Raw genomic sequence first — 14,395 nt, forward strand, 5'->3', positions numbered from 1 at the left:
TTGATACAAGCTGACAGTTCCTCTCTAGTTTTCCCACATGCAGTTCAATAGCTGCCATATGTCACTCAAGAGGACTGTGTTTCTGTAATGAGTTACAAAACCCTTGTTTTCCTTAAATATATTTGAAAACAAATATTAATTACTGTATTTACTCAAATCTGAGAAGTTTCCTTCCACATTTAACATGCGGGGCAGGGAAACCCTCATCTGGGATTTGAGTACAAAGTGGGGAAGGGGAGGGTGTCAGATAGCTGCTATGATTATGGCCCTGACTGGGGTTCGGGTCAGGGTGTCAGAGCTGCAGCTGCTGCCCCCCCACAACCTCTGCTCCACTGTTTACCTTTGCTCCAGCTCTGGCACAGCTGCAGGCACACTCTACCTGGGGGCACGGAGCATATGCTTGCATGCAGGGAGGCAGAGGCGGGGAGAGTGGGGGTGAGCAGGCAGCAAGGGGGAGCAAGGCAAGGGGGCAGCCAGCAAAGGGAGGGCAGGTACTAGGGGGTACAAGTAGCAGGGGACAGGTGTCAAGGTGTTGGGGGACAAGGGGCAGGGGACAAGGGGCAGGCTGTTTGACTTCCCTACTCCCTGCTCCAACCCTGTGCTTTGGGGGGGGGGGGGCCGGCAATCAGGGCAAACGCCCTGAGCCCCGTACTTTGGGGGGCTCTGCGGAGCCGGGCAGGGCTGGGCAGAGTGGCCCCATCCCTCGCAGTGTTTCTAAATTAATCTGTTTGCCCTTTCTGTGGTTTTGTTCCATTTTAAATAATCTTCATTGCAGATTTGTCTGCAACAGATAAATGAATTCCTGAATATATTAGCATTTTTTTCCCTATTCCTAGTAACAACTGTTGATTTCACAGACCATAGGCTCTCAGAATTTTTTCCTGACCAGCTTGAAATTCTCACAATACAAATTAAGATCTTCAAGAGAGAGTTTAACATACCCCATCACTCAGCCACTAAGCTGCTTATTACATTAATTAAATCAATATAAGGAAGCAGATAACTAAGGAAAACCAAAAGCACAAAGAAAAGAACATGGGACATCAATATTTAATTTCCAAAGCACGAGCTTTCTTTTGCAATTCTTAAAATCACTATTAAAGCACCTTGTACTCATATCTTAATAATTTGTCAAAGGTTCCTGTAGTCCACAACAGGGGAAAGGGGTTCACAATATGCTCTACAAATGAGAAGCCAGTTCCCACACAATGTATTTTATTTTACAGTAGATGGTGTTATCATTGTTCCCTTTCAGAACTCAACAATTGGTATTCAGAATTTCCTGGGGAAGTCTGGGAAGTATCCAAAGTACCTAAAAACCAGCTACATACCAACAGACAAGGTAAATGAAAGATGATAATCAGGTTGCACTCAGATTTTGACTGATTTCAGAAATGGTTCTGATACATTTTGACTCCTGCAAACACAGTGGAGTATTATTTAAAGTACAATGTATAAATAAGAAGAGAAGTAAGCAAAGTAAGTGTTTAAATAATCCAGCATGGCGTGGCATCATTAATAGATAAAGAATATGACACCAAGAACATAGAAACCATACTCATACTGATAGTATTGCATATCCATTCTAATACTCATACAATAGATTACTTTATTTACCAAATTCCAAGATTACTTGAATTTAAGATGACCCCCCAATAATTAGATTCTATACTTAGAAAATTATAAGTGTTATAATCTAATTATTAGAGGACCATCTTAAATTCACCCTACTAACATTGTTGCAGGAGGGAAACCAGTAGCAGCGGGGGCAAATGGCAAGGAGGTACATGACAGGTAGGAGAAAAGGTAGCAGCATCTCTCCCGTGTCTCCCCTGCCGTCTCCCCAGTGCCCCCCACCGGCACCATCCAGTCTCCCCTGTACTCCTATGGTGCACAAGCCACCTTGAGCTGTCCCAGTTAAATGGGTGAAAGAAACTAGTATTGGGTTCTAGGAAATATGGTACCTGCCTGAAAACTGAGTTCCTTTCTCACCCCTACCTGCACCCCCACAAGGGAACAATTCACTGTATCCAAAACGTATGTATATAGGTTTCTGTGCAGTAAATGCATAAATAAAACAGGCATGTACAAATTTGGAGACTCTTTGAATCTCACCTTTCTGTAATAAAATAGTCTGGTTTATTTAAAATCTTTAAGAGGGTGTTGTAACATCTTTAAAAGGTTGTAAAACTTTGTAAAGGTTGGCATGGGGATGTGACTGACAGCAACGTAGCTAGAGGTAGGTTACTGGTATACCAGTCCCTGGTGACAACTAGAGGGGATGTAATATTAGCAGCTATAGCTGTTGCTCAGGATGCAAAAACTTACTGCAATCCTCTGACAGTTAAGAAAGGCATAAACTGGAAGACAGAGCTAAAATACTGACTGCAACCTTTCACATTTTGAAAAAAAATATTCATTGCAACCAAGAAAAGTTCTTAAAAGAAAAAAATTGATCTAAGAAAATTAAAAATTCTTCACAAAATACTTTACTTTCTTTCCTTCTATCTTCCCATCTCTATTCACACACACCTTCTAAACACATATAGCTCTCACAGAGAAAAAAAGCCTATCTAAGGCTTTTTAAAGGAAAATGAAAAGGAAAGTCACAGAAATTGCACAAAATTGCAGTGAACCAAAATCTCATCTCTTCATGCAAACATTTTGTGTTTTTCATTGGTCTGTTTCTCTTTTGAAACACATCATAGAAACACTCTGTATTCTCTAGTTTTTGGGCTAACAAGGTCCAATCAATAGAGTTAAGTTCACATCACAGCTAGTAGTTTAGATGTATCATGTGATTTATTCAATTTTTTTTTCTGAATACTGCTAACTGAGTATCTTATGAAACTATTAAGAACATTTAAAGACAGTTATATAAAACAAAAGGAACTTTGTAGCAATTGTAGTCATGAATGATACTGATGGCTTGGTTTTGTTTTTTGGTATGTTCCAATCTTTTACATACACTTACTTTCCAGAAAACTGCACATTTGGACAGAGAAACTGAAAGGTCTTACACTGTAGCTTGATTATCATGCTATAATCTACATTTGCCACTCAGCCTCTTCCTGCACCACACATGGGATCACCTTTCCCAGGACATTAAAGCAGCAAGACAGTTTGAAGAAAGAATGGGATGGCGTATTCAGGCTTACAGTTTGGAGAAAACTGACCTTGATTAAATGTGCACAATTATTGTACATTCTGAATTCTTTTACTGATGTCAAAGCATATCTAACTAGATATACTCAAATTTGCACACAGATTTGTACATTTATAGCAGTAACAGCATTTAAACAAGACATTATTTTTCCTCCTAAAAGCATAAAATAGAAGAGAAAAAAAAGTTACTGCTGCTTGGGTTTTCTGAAAAATATTTTTTTCTCTAACCATTGGTAAGGTTCTTTCTTGGTTTATGATCATAAGAAATGTCCACTTATGTATACATGCCTTGTAAAATCCTTGATCAGAGAAACGTGAGAATCGTCATATGCAAGTCTACATTAAGGTCAGCATTTAAATTTTATTAATTCTATTGATGGAATTTCTTTTTCATTAACATCTATTACCCAGTCTCTTCCTTCTCTTTCCAGTAACGGATTCTGCCTAGTTACCTTTTCTTTCCCTTTCCCTTAATTAGGAAAAATAGCTACTAAAGGACAAGAGAAAGGCATTGTGTTCAGTGGTTTTCAGTGGCGATTCTACAGCTCCAATGCAGTAACAGAAAGACACATTGTGGCTCATATATATTAGTTATCACTTACCTATTTTAGTATCAAGAGAGTTCTGAAAATCTGATTTTGCAGAGATTACTACAGGAATTTCCTGATTGGTAAGCAAGTTCACAGCTGTCACTGAAGTAAGACTGTCTGCAAATAAATGTAAAGATCACATAATTTAAATATAACCCTAAGGATAGGGACAGAAATTACATATAAACCAGTGTAAGTGTTGGAAACAAGTGCAAATCTGTAACTCCACAGAAATTTGGTGCATATAAACCGCTTTCAAAATGGCCAAAACCAGTTTACAATAAACCTGGATGGATGTAATATCAGACTTAACTGATTTAAATTGGTTTACTGAACTTCTAACCAAGATCCCCTCCAGATTCAAGTTAACTCACAGTCCCCCCGCATCCCAGTGAATCAAAAGTGAATCTACTTATTGGTTCAATCTACACAGTTTAGAATAACCTTCAAAGACTTAATTGATTCAGCCTTGGTCTTTTTGGCAGTCTGCACTTAGCTTAGAAGTACTAGGAAACTCACTAATTAGTAAAAGAAGATCTCTGTGCATTACATTATCATCTCTTACGAAGCAGTACTTTGAAGAATACTGTTACTGGGTTTAAGAGGACATAGTCAATTTAGAATCTAATCAGTTTTTAAAAAAGGAGTGATGTTAATTTTTTGTGATTTTAATAATATATATTTAATGCATTTTCAGGGAAACAAAGTGTACAGGCTATCAGTAAAATGAAGGAACTAAACCAATTTAGAAATAAGTTATTCTTCTCCAATTTTTTTCTAGTGTAGCCATTTTAGGAATTTTTAGAGGTAAAAATTTCAAACCAAAACACTGGTTTCTTGAGAGTATCCCTTTAAAATAATGAATTAAAGTCAGGCTAATGCTTTGCCGAAGCAGTAGGTATTGCAGAATGGAAGTATTTGAGAGAGGCAAATTTGGGAGCTCTTACTTATACCTGGTTGCCCCTAAGGTGGTTAAACTCAGTTATCCTCCAGAGGTGAAGAAGATGGTACAAAGTACCTCCTACCAGCTGGTCTTCCTTCCAGGCAAGAGCATAAGTAATGCATTAATGACCTTACAGAAAGCAGGAATTTGGAATCTGAATGAGGGATCATCACAAACTTATACAAACTAGCTTTAAATTGGGGCAAGAAGATATGCCCCTAACTGACACACTGGAAGATGTTCCTGGAAGAAAAGGATGCAAAAAATGGATTCTGAAGATACAAAGGAAAAAGTGCAGGACTTAAAAGGCTGGTGCTCATGTTACTTGCTCTCTTCTAAAAAGATATAGAGAGCATTAGACAAAATAAAGACCATGAAAAAGTGTGACCAGTGTTGACATACAACTGATCAATTTTAAAAATAATATATTTACATTTAGAATGGAGATTGGCTTAAACCAAAACCCTGGATCCAAACCTATGTGAGGAGATAGATAGAGAAAAGAAGTTTGATGCTGGTGATTTGAATTCAATCTGAACCTGAGATTTATGTTTTGAAACTAGCTCCTATTTTTTGGGACCAGTGGTCATTGAACTAGCCTGGTTAAGGCATACCATTTTCTGTAGCTACTGGCTTACAAAAGAGTGATGTAGCTAACAACATGTCTGGCCTCCTTTCATGCCCCAGATGAATGACCATATGCCTAATTACAAAATAGATTCCTAGGGGGTTGTTTATGGCAGAAATTCAAACTAAGGCTTGAAATCATGTTTCTAAAGCTACAAGATCCAAACACACCGAGGTCTGGACAGTTCAAAAATATGTATCTGAATTTGGAAGATTGAGCCCATGTTTATTTTTTTAGTGCCTTTAATATTGAAATCATTTACAAACCTCTCTACCCGCAGTATAATGCTTCTGCATTATAGAATCATTTCATTCCTTGAAAGCATACAAACAGGAACCTCATGAACAGGAAGCTGAGGTAGTAAGAGATTCTGCTTCAGCAATGATGTTACACTGAAACCTGGAAACGCCTATGAAATTATTTTTCAGCCTATGATAATAATTCATTATTTATTCACTTGATTTCATGCATTTTTATAACAATGGAAAATAAATGACATTTTAATTACAGACACACAAAAGACAGTCTATTTAATGTTTTCTGATAAACTGATTAACAATCTAGAGGTCAAAATTTTGCCTTGGATGCCCCTACATTGGCACATATTGAGAGGCAGTTCAAATTCTAAATCAGCAGACTGTACTATTTGAGGATCAAAGATTAAATAATCCAAAGCTAACTGCTAATTTCTACTGAAACAGTAATTGCATAGAATATAAAGCTAAGAAAAACTCTAAGAATACATCTGCTAGAACATTAAGCTGTTTTGCCCTGCACACAGAAACTATATAATCATACCCTCCTAATTGTCTAATTGAAAACACATGGAGAAGCAAAGTAGTATCAGGAAATTACTTCTTGTTGAACTGGCACCAAAAAAAGTCTGATTTTTAATATCACCTTGGAATATGTGTGAACCTAGTCCCAAATAAAAGCAACAGCAAATTCCCAATGACATCACAGGGGAAGAGGGCACGATGTCACCCCAAGTTCGCCAGGCACAGTTGTGCATAAACATAAATGGTACACAGCTGAAACACAGAGCAATACTAAAGTTAAAGCCAATTGTTCCCATTTTAAAGTTTCTTTATTTGCTGTTTTGTAACTTCCTCAAAACCTTTTTTTTATCTTTTTTGGCTGAATGTTTCCACAGGCAGGTGAATATTTTTGGTAATCCTAAGAAAGAAGGATTAAAATATTTTTGCACAGAAAAAGTGTCACTATAAAAAATATTTTATGACCTTTACTGGTTAGCCTTTGCACCTCAGTGGTCTGGCACAGAAATATGAAATGTGGTCAGTGTGTAAATCTCAGATGCACTTTTCTCTGGACTAGAGCAACTCTTCTGGCTTGGCTGAGTTTTTAAGGGTTTACAATCCAGTGTTTCTCTCACAGGCACCCTGGTTTGTAATCACACAGCAGAATCTCTCCTGTGTCCATACTTAAGTTTCTGCGGGCTTCCAAACCCAGGTTCTCAAGACACCATATGAAAATTGTTTAGGTTATAAAATGAAGGGGTAAAAAAATAAAAATTAAAAAAAAAAAAGCAGGGAGCGCTTACGCAAACTTAACTGTTTTTTTTTCTGCAAGACTCCTGTCCTTCCCTGCAGTGGCCACACACTGAGGAGCAAGAGAATAAGTATTTAACAGCTGCCTCATTCACCGAGCCACCTATTCTGTGCACTGAATTTAAGTGCAAAGAATTGTACATGATCATTTTATTTACAACTATGGACAAGATTCTCTGGTAGTGCAAAGTGGACACATCTCACCCTATCTCCCTTAGTGACTACAACATACTTGCAGACCTGAAAAGGAAATTTCTATAACCCCTCCCCCTATATCATTCACTATTGTGGAGCACTTCAAATGCACTGTACTCTAGCTTCAGTCCACTAACCAATGATCTTTTAGAGACTGCTTAGAGCTGCAGTAGTTTAGAGCTATGTCTAGGAGGGAGCATAGGAGGAGAATTAAAGAAATAATTGTTCACTGATTGTCTTCTCCCTCACATTATTAGGATTTGGCCCTATATCATAACTTGCATACTGTTATGCAAGTAATGCATAAGTAATGTTTTCATGTTTATTAAGCTGAAAGAAATATTATCAGGATGAAATGGAAGTAAAACATGCATATATTTTGTAGTAAGCCTGTTTTATGGTGTCCTGTTACTCTTCTTACTCTATGCATTACAGTATGATGGGCCAGAGATCTACACAGCACAGGCAAGGTATGGGTGCAGGAGTCATTTCGAAAACCTGTTAAGCTCCCTTGTCTTGTAGGTCATTCTGTGCCAGTTCTTGCGTAAGTCAAGACCTGCCAGGGGCTGCTCTAACTAAACACTAATGATGGAACTGCATCCTAGCTGACAATCAGAATAACAGCATAACTTCACTGTACTCTTCTTCCTCCCATTTTCCTCTACAACGTGGTGGGGTAAAAACTGAGACTGGTGCTGGAGTTGGCTGAGCTAATTTTATGCTAATGAGATAATTATGTTGCATCAAGGGAATTCTGCAACTAGCAGTTATATCCAGATTCTGCATCCTTTCTACCATTTCATCAGCTGAAAAGAGCTGGAAAGGAAATGGGAATCTGCTGTGGTTTCATGAAACCAACTGCATCCTTTTAAGGTCTTATAACCATTTATAATACTAGGAATTACATAATTTCTTCAGTTATCGTCATCTCATTGTCTTGGAAGACAAAACAAGGTGAAATGATACTACACGAGGTGTAGAAAGAATCCAAATGAGTTGTTTCTTCTCAACAGGAGTTGTTCATGCTGAGCTGGATGCACTTTTTCTTTTTTTAACCTCAGTCTCTAAAATTGTTACACTTCTTGAACAAAATTCAGTCTGAGAGAAAAAAAACAAAACAACAACTCACCTTTGCCTGGGATGAACTCCCTTTGAAAGACTTCCTTCAGACTGCTATTTCCATGCAGTAGTCTATGATCAGGTAAGATATATATATGGGAAGCTCCATAAATGGCTTCAGGCGTATAGGTGTAGGCAGCTAACTTCTCTCCTGTTACTTTGCCATCAACCTTATAAAGAGCAGAAAATATTCTAGAACAGACTCGTTGCTAGTTTGTTTTATTAGAAATGCATATTTTAGACTTTCTTTTCTTCCAATGCACATGACAAGCCTATTCATCCAAACAAATTCAGCTTCCAAGTATTACCATGGCTGTATCTGATGATATCATTATGGCTGAAATCTGCAAAGCTGTCATTTCTGCACATACAATACAACTAGAAACATAATTTTTATCTTCTTTCCTCAGTATATACCACCACATCCATAAAAGAGATAATCATATGAAAGTGCCTGTTTCGGTTGCTAAGCCTGATACATTGCCCATTCAAGCTATTAGAAAACTTTCCATTTAGTTCAATAGGCATTAGATCAACTGAGAGTATCATAGCTAATAATTGCTATTTATTTTGAAACAGTATAAATCACATGTGTAACAAGTATTTTTCAAGGTCCTGAGTCTTTTGGTGGCTACAGCATTGGCTATAAAATCTACTCCTTCAGTAAGTGAATAACTAACATGGGGTACTGTACCAATTTTATTATTTATTTTCATATTTTATTCATTCAAAATCTTTTTATAATTTAAAAATGAAGCTGCCACAGAACTAGCATACTAAAGCGCTGCAGAATTCAGGTCCATTAACTGTAGAGCATATGAGGGCTGGGCTGTAGATTTAGGCATGTATCAAAGTCAATACATTTTCAACAATGCTGGTGGTTTGGGGAGCCTTATTTCTGGAGGGCCTAATTTACACCATATTACTAAGATTTGTTTTTCAGGTATGCTGAGCACTTCTAAAGCAACTCAGTTTGAACTTGCAGAAATCAAGGTCCCTAGAATTGTAATATTTCTGAAGTGTTAGGCCATGGCAATCGGCATCTAATCCCACTTAAAATTACTGGGAATAAGTGCCTAACTTCCTACTGGCAGACAAGATTCTTTGGGTAAATCCAATGTCTTTTATTAGACCAGCTAAAATTGTTGGAAAATTCTTCTTTGCAAGCTTTCAGGTACAAACAACCTTTTTAGGCTGAGGAACCATCTGCACTTGTTCTGTGCTCTTCCTGGATGGGATAGAATAGAATAGAAGCCAGAGGCCAGTATGCAAGAATGCCAGTCAGTGAAAATTCAAATGGATGCAGTCAGTGGGTGAGAAACAGATGGGGAAGTGGGATGTAGACCTGGTGATAAGATGTAACTGATAAATAGTAGAGAGGTTAACTGGGGTATACCAGACGTTAGGCAGGCTATGATGTGCCATAAATCCAATGTGTGTATTTAGTCCATGATTTTTGTGCATACAGCAGGTTGATGAAGTGAAGTTTGTAGGCTCATCTGCAAAAGGTATTTTGTAAATTCCCATTGAGGATTAGAACTGTGAGGTTGGAGAGAGTGGTTGTCTTGTGAGAAATGTGCATCCACAGGTAATTGGGTATTTTTGACATTTGACATGTTTCCCTTGACATGCTTCCCAGCTGCAGGGGCACACCACACATCCACATGGCTGGGATATCACAGGGGCACGTCACACATCCCCAGGGCTGGGAGATCTGAGCTGCTGTGCTCTCCCAGCTGTGGGGCACCTCTTCAGCTTGGAGCCTTGTCAGCTGAAGCAGTTCCCAGCTGCAGGAACTGGCTTCTTGCCAGTGCAGGGAATTGGGATCAGGATCAGGCTCTCCCTGCATTGGCAATAAGGCATGATAGAGTCTGATTTGTGATCCCACAGTCATGCCTTCTGCCTGGACATGTGCCATGGCAAGAGGTGTGATTATGTGGATCGTGCATTAGATCATGCCTTTACCTGCAAAAGTAGAGGGGGGCCCTTAGTTTGCTTCACACCTGGATTCTTAACCCAGGTTCACTTAAAAGAATACCAAGGTCTGCCAGAACCTTTCTGCCAGAAACCTCTAATAAGCTTGAATCAGAATAAGAAGAAACAATAATAATGCTGTACTAAATAAACATATAACTTAAGAAAACAATGCATACTAGTATCCATTAGCAATGTTCAAAATCTTTTAAATATTAAAAAGCATTACAGAAATGTGCGATTGCATTACTCAGTTCAATCAGAAAAGCAACAGCTAAATTTCTGACTCACCTTTAGCATGAAGTCAAGATAGCATCCAACAGAGTCACCTATCCAGTTTGCTTGCATTTCCTTTATACCATACCAGTCAGGGAGATCCGACAAAGCATCTAGCATGGCCTGACACAAAAAATGGAGTATTAGGAACTCTAGCACTTACTAAGCGTGTGTCTTAACCCTTGGGTCTAAAGTATATTAAATTGCAAAATAGTAGGATTGTAGGAGTAAAAATGCAGGAACAACTATTTTCATACCACTGCTTTCTCCAACATCTTATCTTTCAAAAAGTAAGGGAACATTGTGCAGGCCAAAAGAGTGACATACCCTGATATACCAGATGTATCATGACTATGAGACACAACATCTTTATGAATGGACTCAGGCTTAAAAAGTGAACACTAAGTCTGAGAAGAAATAAAAGATAAGAAGAGAACATGAAATATGTGTAAACTGTAGCCCTAAACTGGCCCAAAGTCATGGAAATGGCCCCATTAAGCACAATGGGACTATATAATGTGTGTCAGGGTTCACAGGATCAAAACCTATGCATGGACTAGTTTTTGGCAACCACTTGCCTGAAAACGGCATCCAGACTGGTTACATTTGCACTCCCTACTTTTTTCAAAACTCAGTCAGTTGTCAGACTACAAAAATGGAATTTCATGTTTCCTATCAGTTTTCTATACTTCAGCTATTTGCAATGTGTGTTGGTTTTTTTAATTTTACCTAACATATGCTTAGGACATATGTTTAGTATTGCAATATAAATAATAAGGATAATGGTATATATTAAAGGCAAAAAGTTAATATAACATTACAGATGAGATTCTAAACACACAGCAAAGAAGAAATTTAGTGCTAGTTTCCACATTATCCATAATTCTCCTTTAACAGAACAGTTTGCATTATTATAGCTAACATGCAACTCTTGTATATATTTGTACACAGTTGTAGATACTGCTTTATTAGTGTGTATGCTCATATGCTCATGTCAACACACAGGCACACATAGACCATGACAACCTTATGAAGCAACTGCTACAAATTGAGACAGATTTTGTGGATACAATTTTATTTAATTTAAATTTACTTAATGAATTACAATTAATAGGATTGTACAGTGGGAGGTAATAACAGGAACTCCATTTCAATTTTCACTCATAAGATTTGATATTTTGCTCTGAATACTCCAAAAATTGTATCTTGGCACAAATACAGCCGGCGGCATGAGTCAGTTGGACAGATGGTAGATGTACTGAGCAGTTGAGTTAAATTCTAAGTTGGAGAAGTCAATATGCTATATTATTTTTCCTTTTTGTTGTACAAGTCCAACATCAAATATTCAACACTTATTATTTTGTTAATTTACAATTACTTGGTAGTTTGAATTATACATACTGTACACGATGAATGAGTCCAAACTTCAAAGTGAAATAGTTGTAAATATGAAATTATTGACTTAACTTATCTTTGTTTGCACAACATATTTTTCTTTAATTCTCTAATATTAGGTCTGTAAAAACATTTTACAAATACTGATTGCTGCTGGTTACTGAATTTTTACTGTACGCTCTCTAAGACTCAAAATATAACTTAACATTTTCTTTCACCCATTCATCAGAATGTATTACTGTTTTGGATTGTCATTCCTTATTATATTATCCCTCCAATATCCTTAAGTGCCTACTTCCTCATCTACTAATTTGTAGATGCAAGAAAACCAGGCTTTCAAACAGCATTAGAACTTTAATAAAATATAAAACAACTGCTGCTACACCTCCAGACAGCATTCCAACAAGTGAAATTTTTTTACTTGGGATTACAAAGGCAAAAACATGCATTACACATGCACTGCTAATAATTAATAACCAACTAGAGGTTTATTAAAGTGCTAACCTTAAAGCAAATCTCAGAAACTGGGCAGCTGTTTATTCTTAGGCACTCAAATTAATACACTTACAATTTTAAGAAATCATGTTAGGAACCAAAAATTTTTCAAACTTTTTTCATCTTTTTGGACTCCACAGAAGAAATGAAGTCAGTAGCCGCCTCTTCACTGCCCTAAAGTCACTGCAGATGGTAATCAGAAGTAAAAATTAAGACACTGATCTGGGAACCTAAATTAGGGATTTGGGATCCTTCAGACAGCCAGGTGAAAATTTTGGTCCTTAATATTATCTGAAATATTTCAAGAGGTACTGTTTCCAGCCTATTTCATACATTTATAATTTCTCTCATAAACATATAAAGCCACATTAATGTAGACATTATGTATATAATGTGTGTGCACTAAATATACAGTTAAAGCTGTAAGGTTTCTTAGAAAGAAAATGTTTGATCATAAAGCAGCTCTTACAGTGGATTTAAACTGGAATCATTCTGGTGTGTGCTAACTTATACAACAGGGAGCCATATTCTTTTCTCCAAAACAGACATACAACTCCTACAGAAGCTATTCTGTAAAGTCTGTTAACTAGCTAACTGAAGAGGAGAAACAATCAACAGCAGGCACAGCTGAGTTCCCAGCACACACAAAAATAAAACAGCTATCATTCTGACTTGTGCAATAAATTAACACCCCCCCCCCAAAAAAAAAAAAAAAAGCCAAACCAAACAACAAAACAAAACTAGAATTTCCCAAATGGAAAAGGAAGAAACTGACAGGGAAATAAAATTTCCTCTTCACATGTAAAAGGAAGGTTTTTAAAGAGAAACTCAGATTTTTTTTTCTAAATGGAACACTCCTTCTCTGATGGCACAAAAGGAAGAAAGGAAGAGAAAGTCAAATATGGCTACAGCTACAAAAAAGAGGAAGAACAAATCCCACATGGAGAAGGAACAGAAAAGATCAGAAGAGTAAGGAAGGCAGAAAGCGAGAAAGAAGAAAAACAAAGTCAGATAACAAAACGCTCGAATTCTAAGAAGAGCTTTAAAAAATAATAATCAGAAGGGCAATTTTAAAGGCAATGAGAATGACATAGAATTGAGATGCTTTTACTTTTAAGCCATCAGAAACACGCCATTCTGGACCTTTCAGAGGTCAGAAAGTAGCAATTTTAAGCAGATTGTAAAGAAAGATTTGCAATAAGTGAGAAGTACAATGTAAGGCTTGAATAATAATCTGTCACAGAAAGAGAGTCAAAGTAAAGAAAGGAAAATTTCTGGCAATGCTCCAAATCTGGAAATCAAGAAGGCTCATAGAAAAGTTGGAGAAAGTCAAAACTAAATTTAGAGTTAAGAATGATTCCAAGTTCCTGATCTTAGGGGCAAAAAGTAGTTTTCTAGTTCAAGACAGTGATAGTGAAGGCAGAGATTCAGGAGAAAGTTACATTTCAGCCAGAAGGACTACTTCATTCTTCCCTTACTATACCAGGAACTTTGCAAATAGCCAGGGAGTTGAAAGTCAGCAGGTTCAGACTGCTACCAGTCACCTGGAACACAGAATCAAATGAGATGTGGAGCCCGTTGCAAAAAAATAGTAACCAATTTCAAAAACAAAGTCTTATAGAATGGGAGGAGGATGAATTACATGTTCAGCTGAAACATCCATTCATACAGCAATACAGCCCACATATTGCAAGCTAGAGACAGAACCAATTTAAATAAATCCAGAAGGCATAAAATTCTTTGTGGTTCCCCCAAAAATGTTTCAACCCAAAACACCTCCCCCATTTGTATTGCTAAAAGGAAGGATGGGGGATGGCAGCTCTTAATACACAGAAAACTCAATCTCTACGTGACTTAGAAAAATACAAGTTTTTTAGAAAAATATGAGAAAGAAAGCTTGACTTCCCATCCACATTAATATAAGAAGAGATTCAATGCCTCAGTGATAGTAAAAGCACTGAAGGGACGTTTTTATAAATAAATCAAACCTAACTATGACCTATAAAACCAAGGCTTTTAGTTTTACTTATAACTAAGACAAATTTAT

General features: G+C 37.2%; 1 protein-coding gene across 1 annotated transcript in view; it reads right to left on the reverse strand.

Moving 5' to 3' along the window:
• The window catches only part of LARS2 (leucyl-tRNA synthetase 2, mitochondrial), a 126,570-nt gene that overhangs the window by 52,512 nt on the left and 59,663 nt on the right, over window positions 1–14,395 (reverse strand). The window contains exons 8-10 of the mRNA XM_019537246.1: window positions 10,474–10,581; window positions 8,219–8,378; window positions 3,768–3,872 (exon numbers count right to left, since the gene is read on the reverse strand). Of these exons, the coding sequence (XP_019392791.1) occupies window positions 3,768–3,872; window positions 8,219–8,378; window positions 10,474–10,581 (373 nt within the window). The remainder of the gene's footprint in view (window positions 1–3,767; window positions 3,873–8,218; window positions 8,379–10,473; window positions 10,582–14,395) is intronic.

This window comes from Crocodylus porosus, unplaced genomic scaffold (genome assembly GCF_001723895.1).
Source record: "Crocodylus porosus isolate Cpor-Errol unplaced genomic scaffold, CroPor_comp1, whole genome shotgun sequence".
NCBI classification, from domain to species: domain Eukaryota; kingdom Metazoa; phylum Chordata; order Crocodylia; family Crocodylidae; genus Crocodylus; species Crocodylus porosus.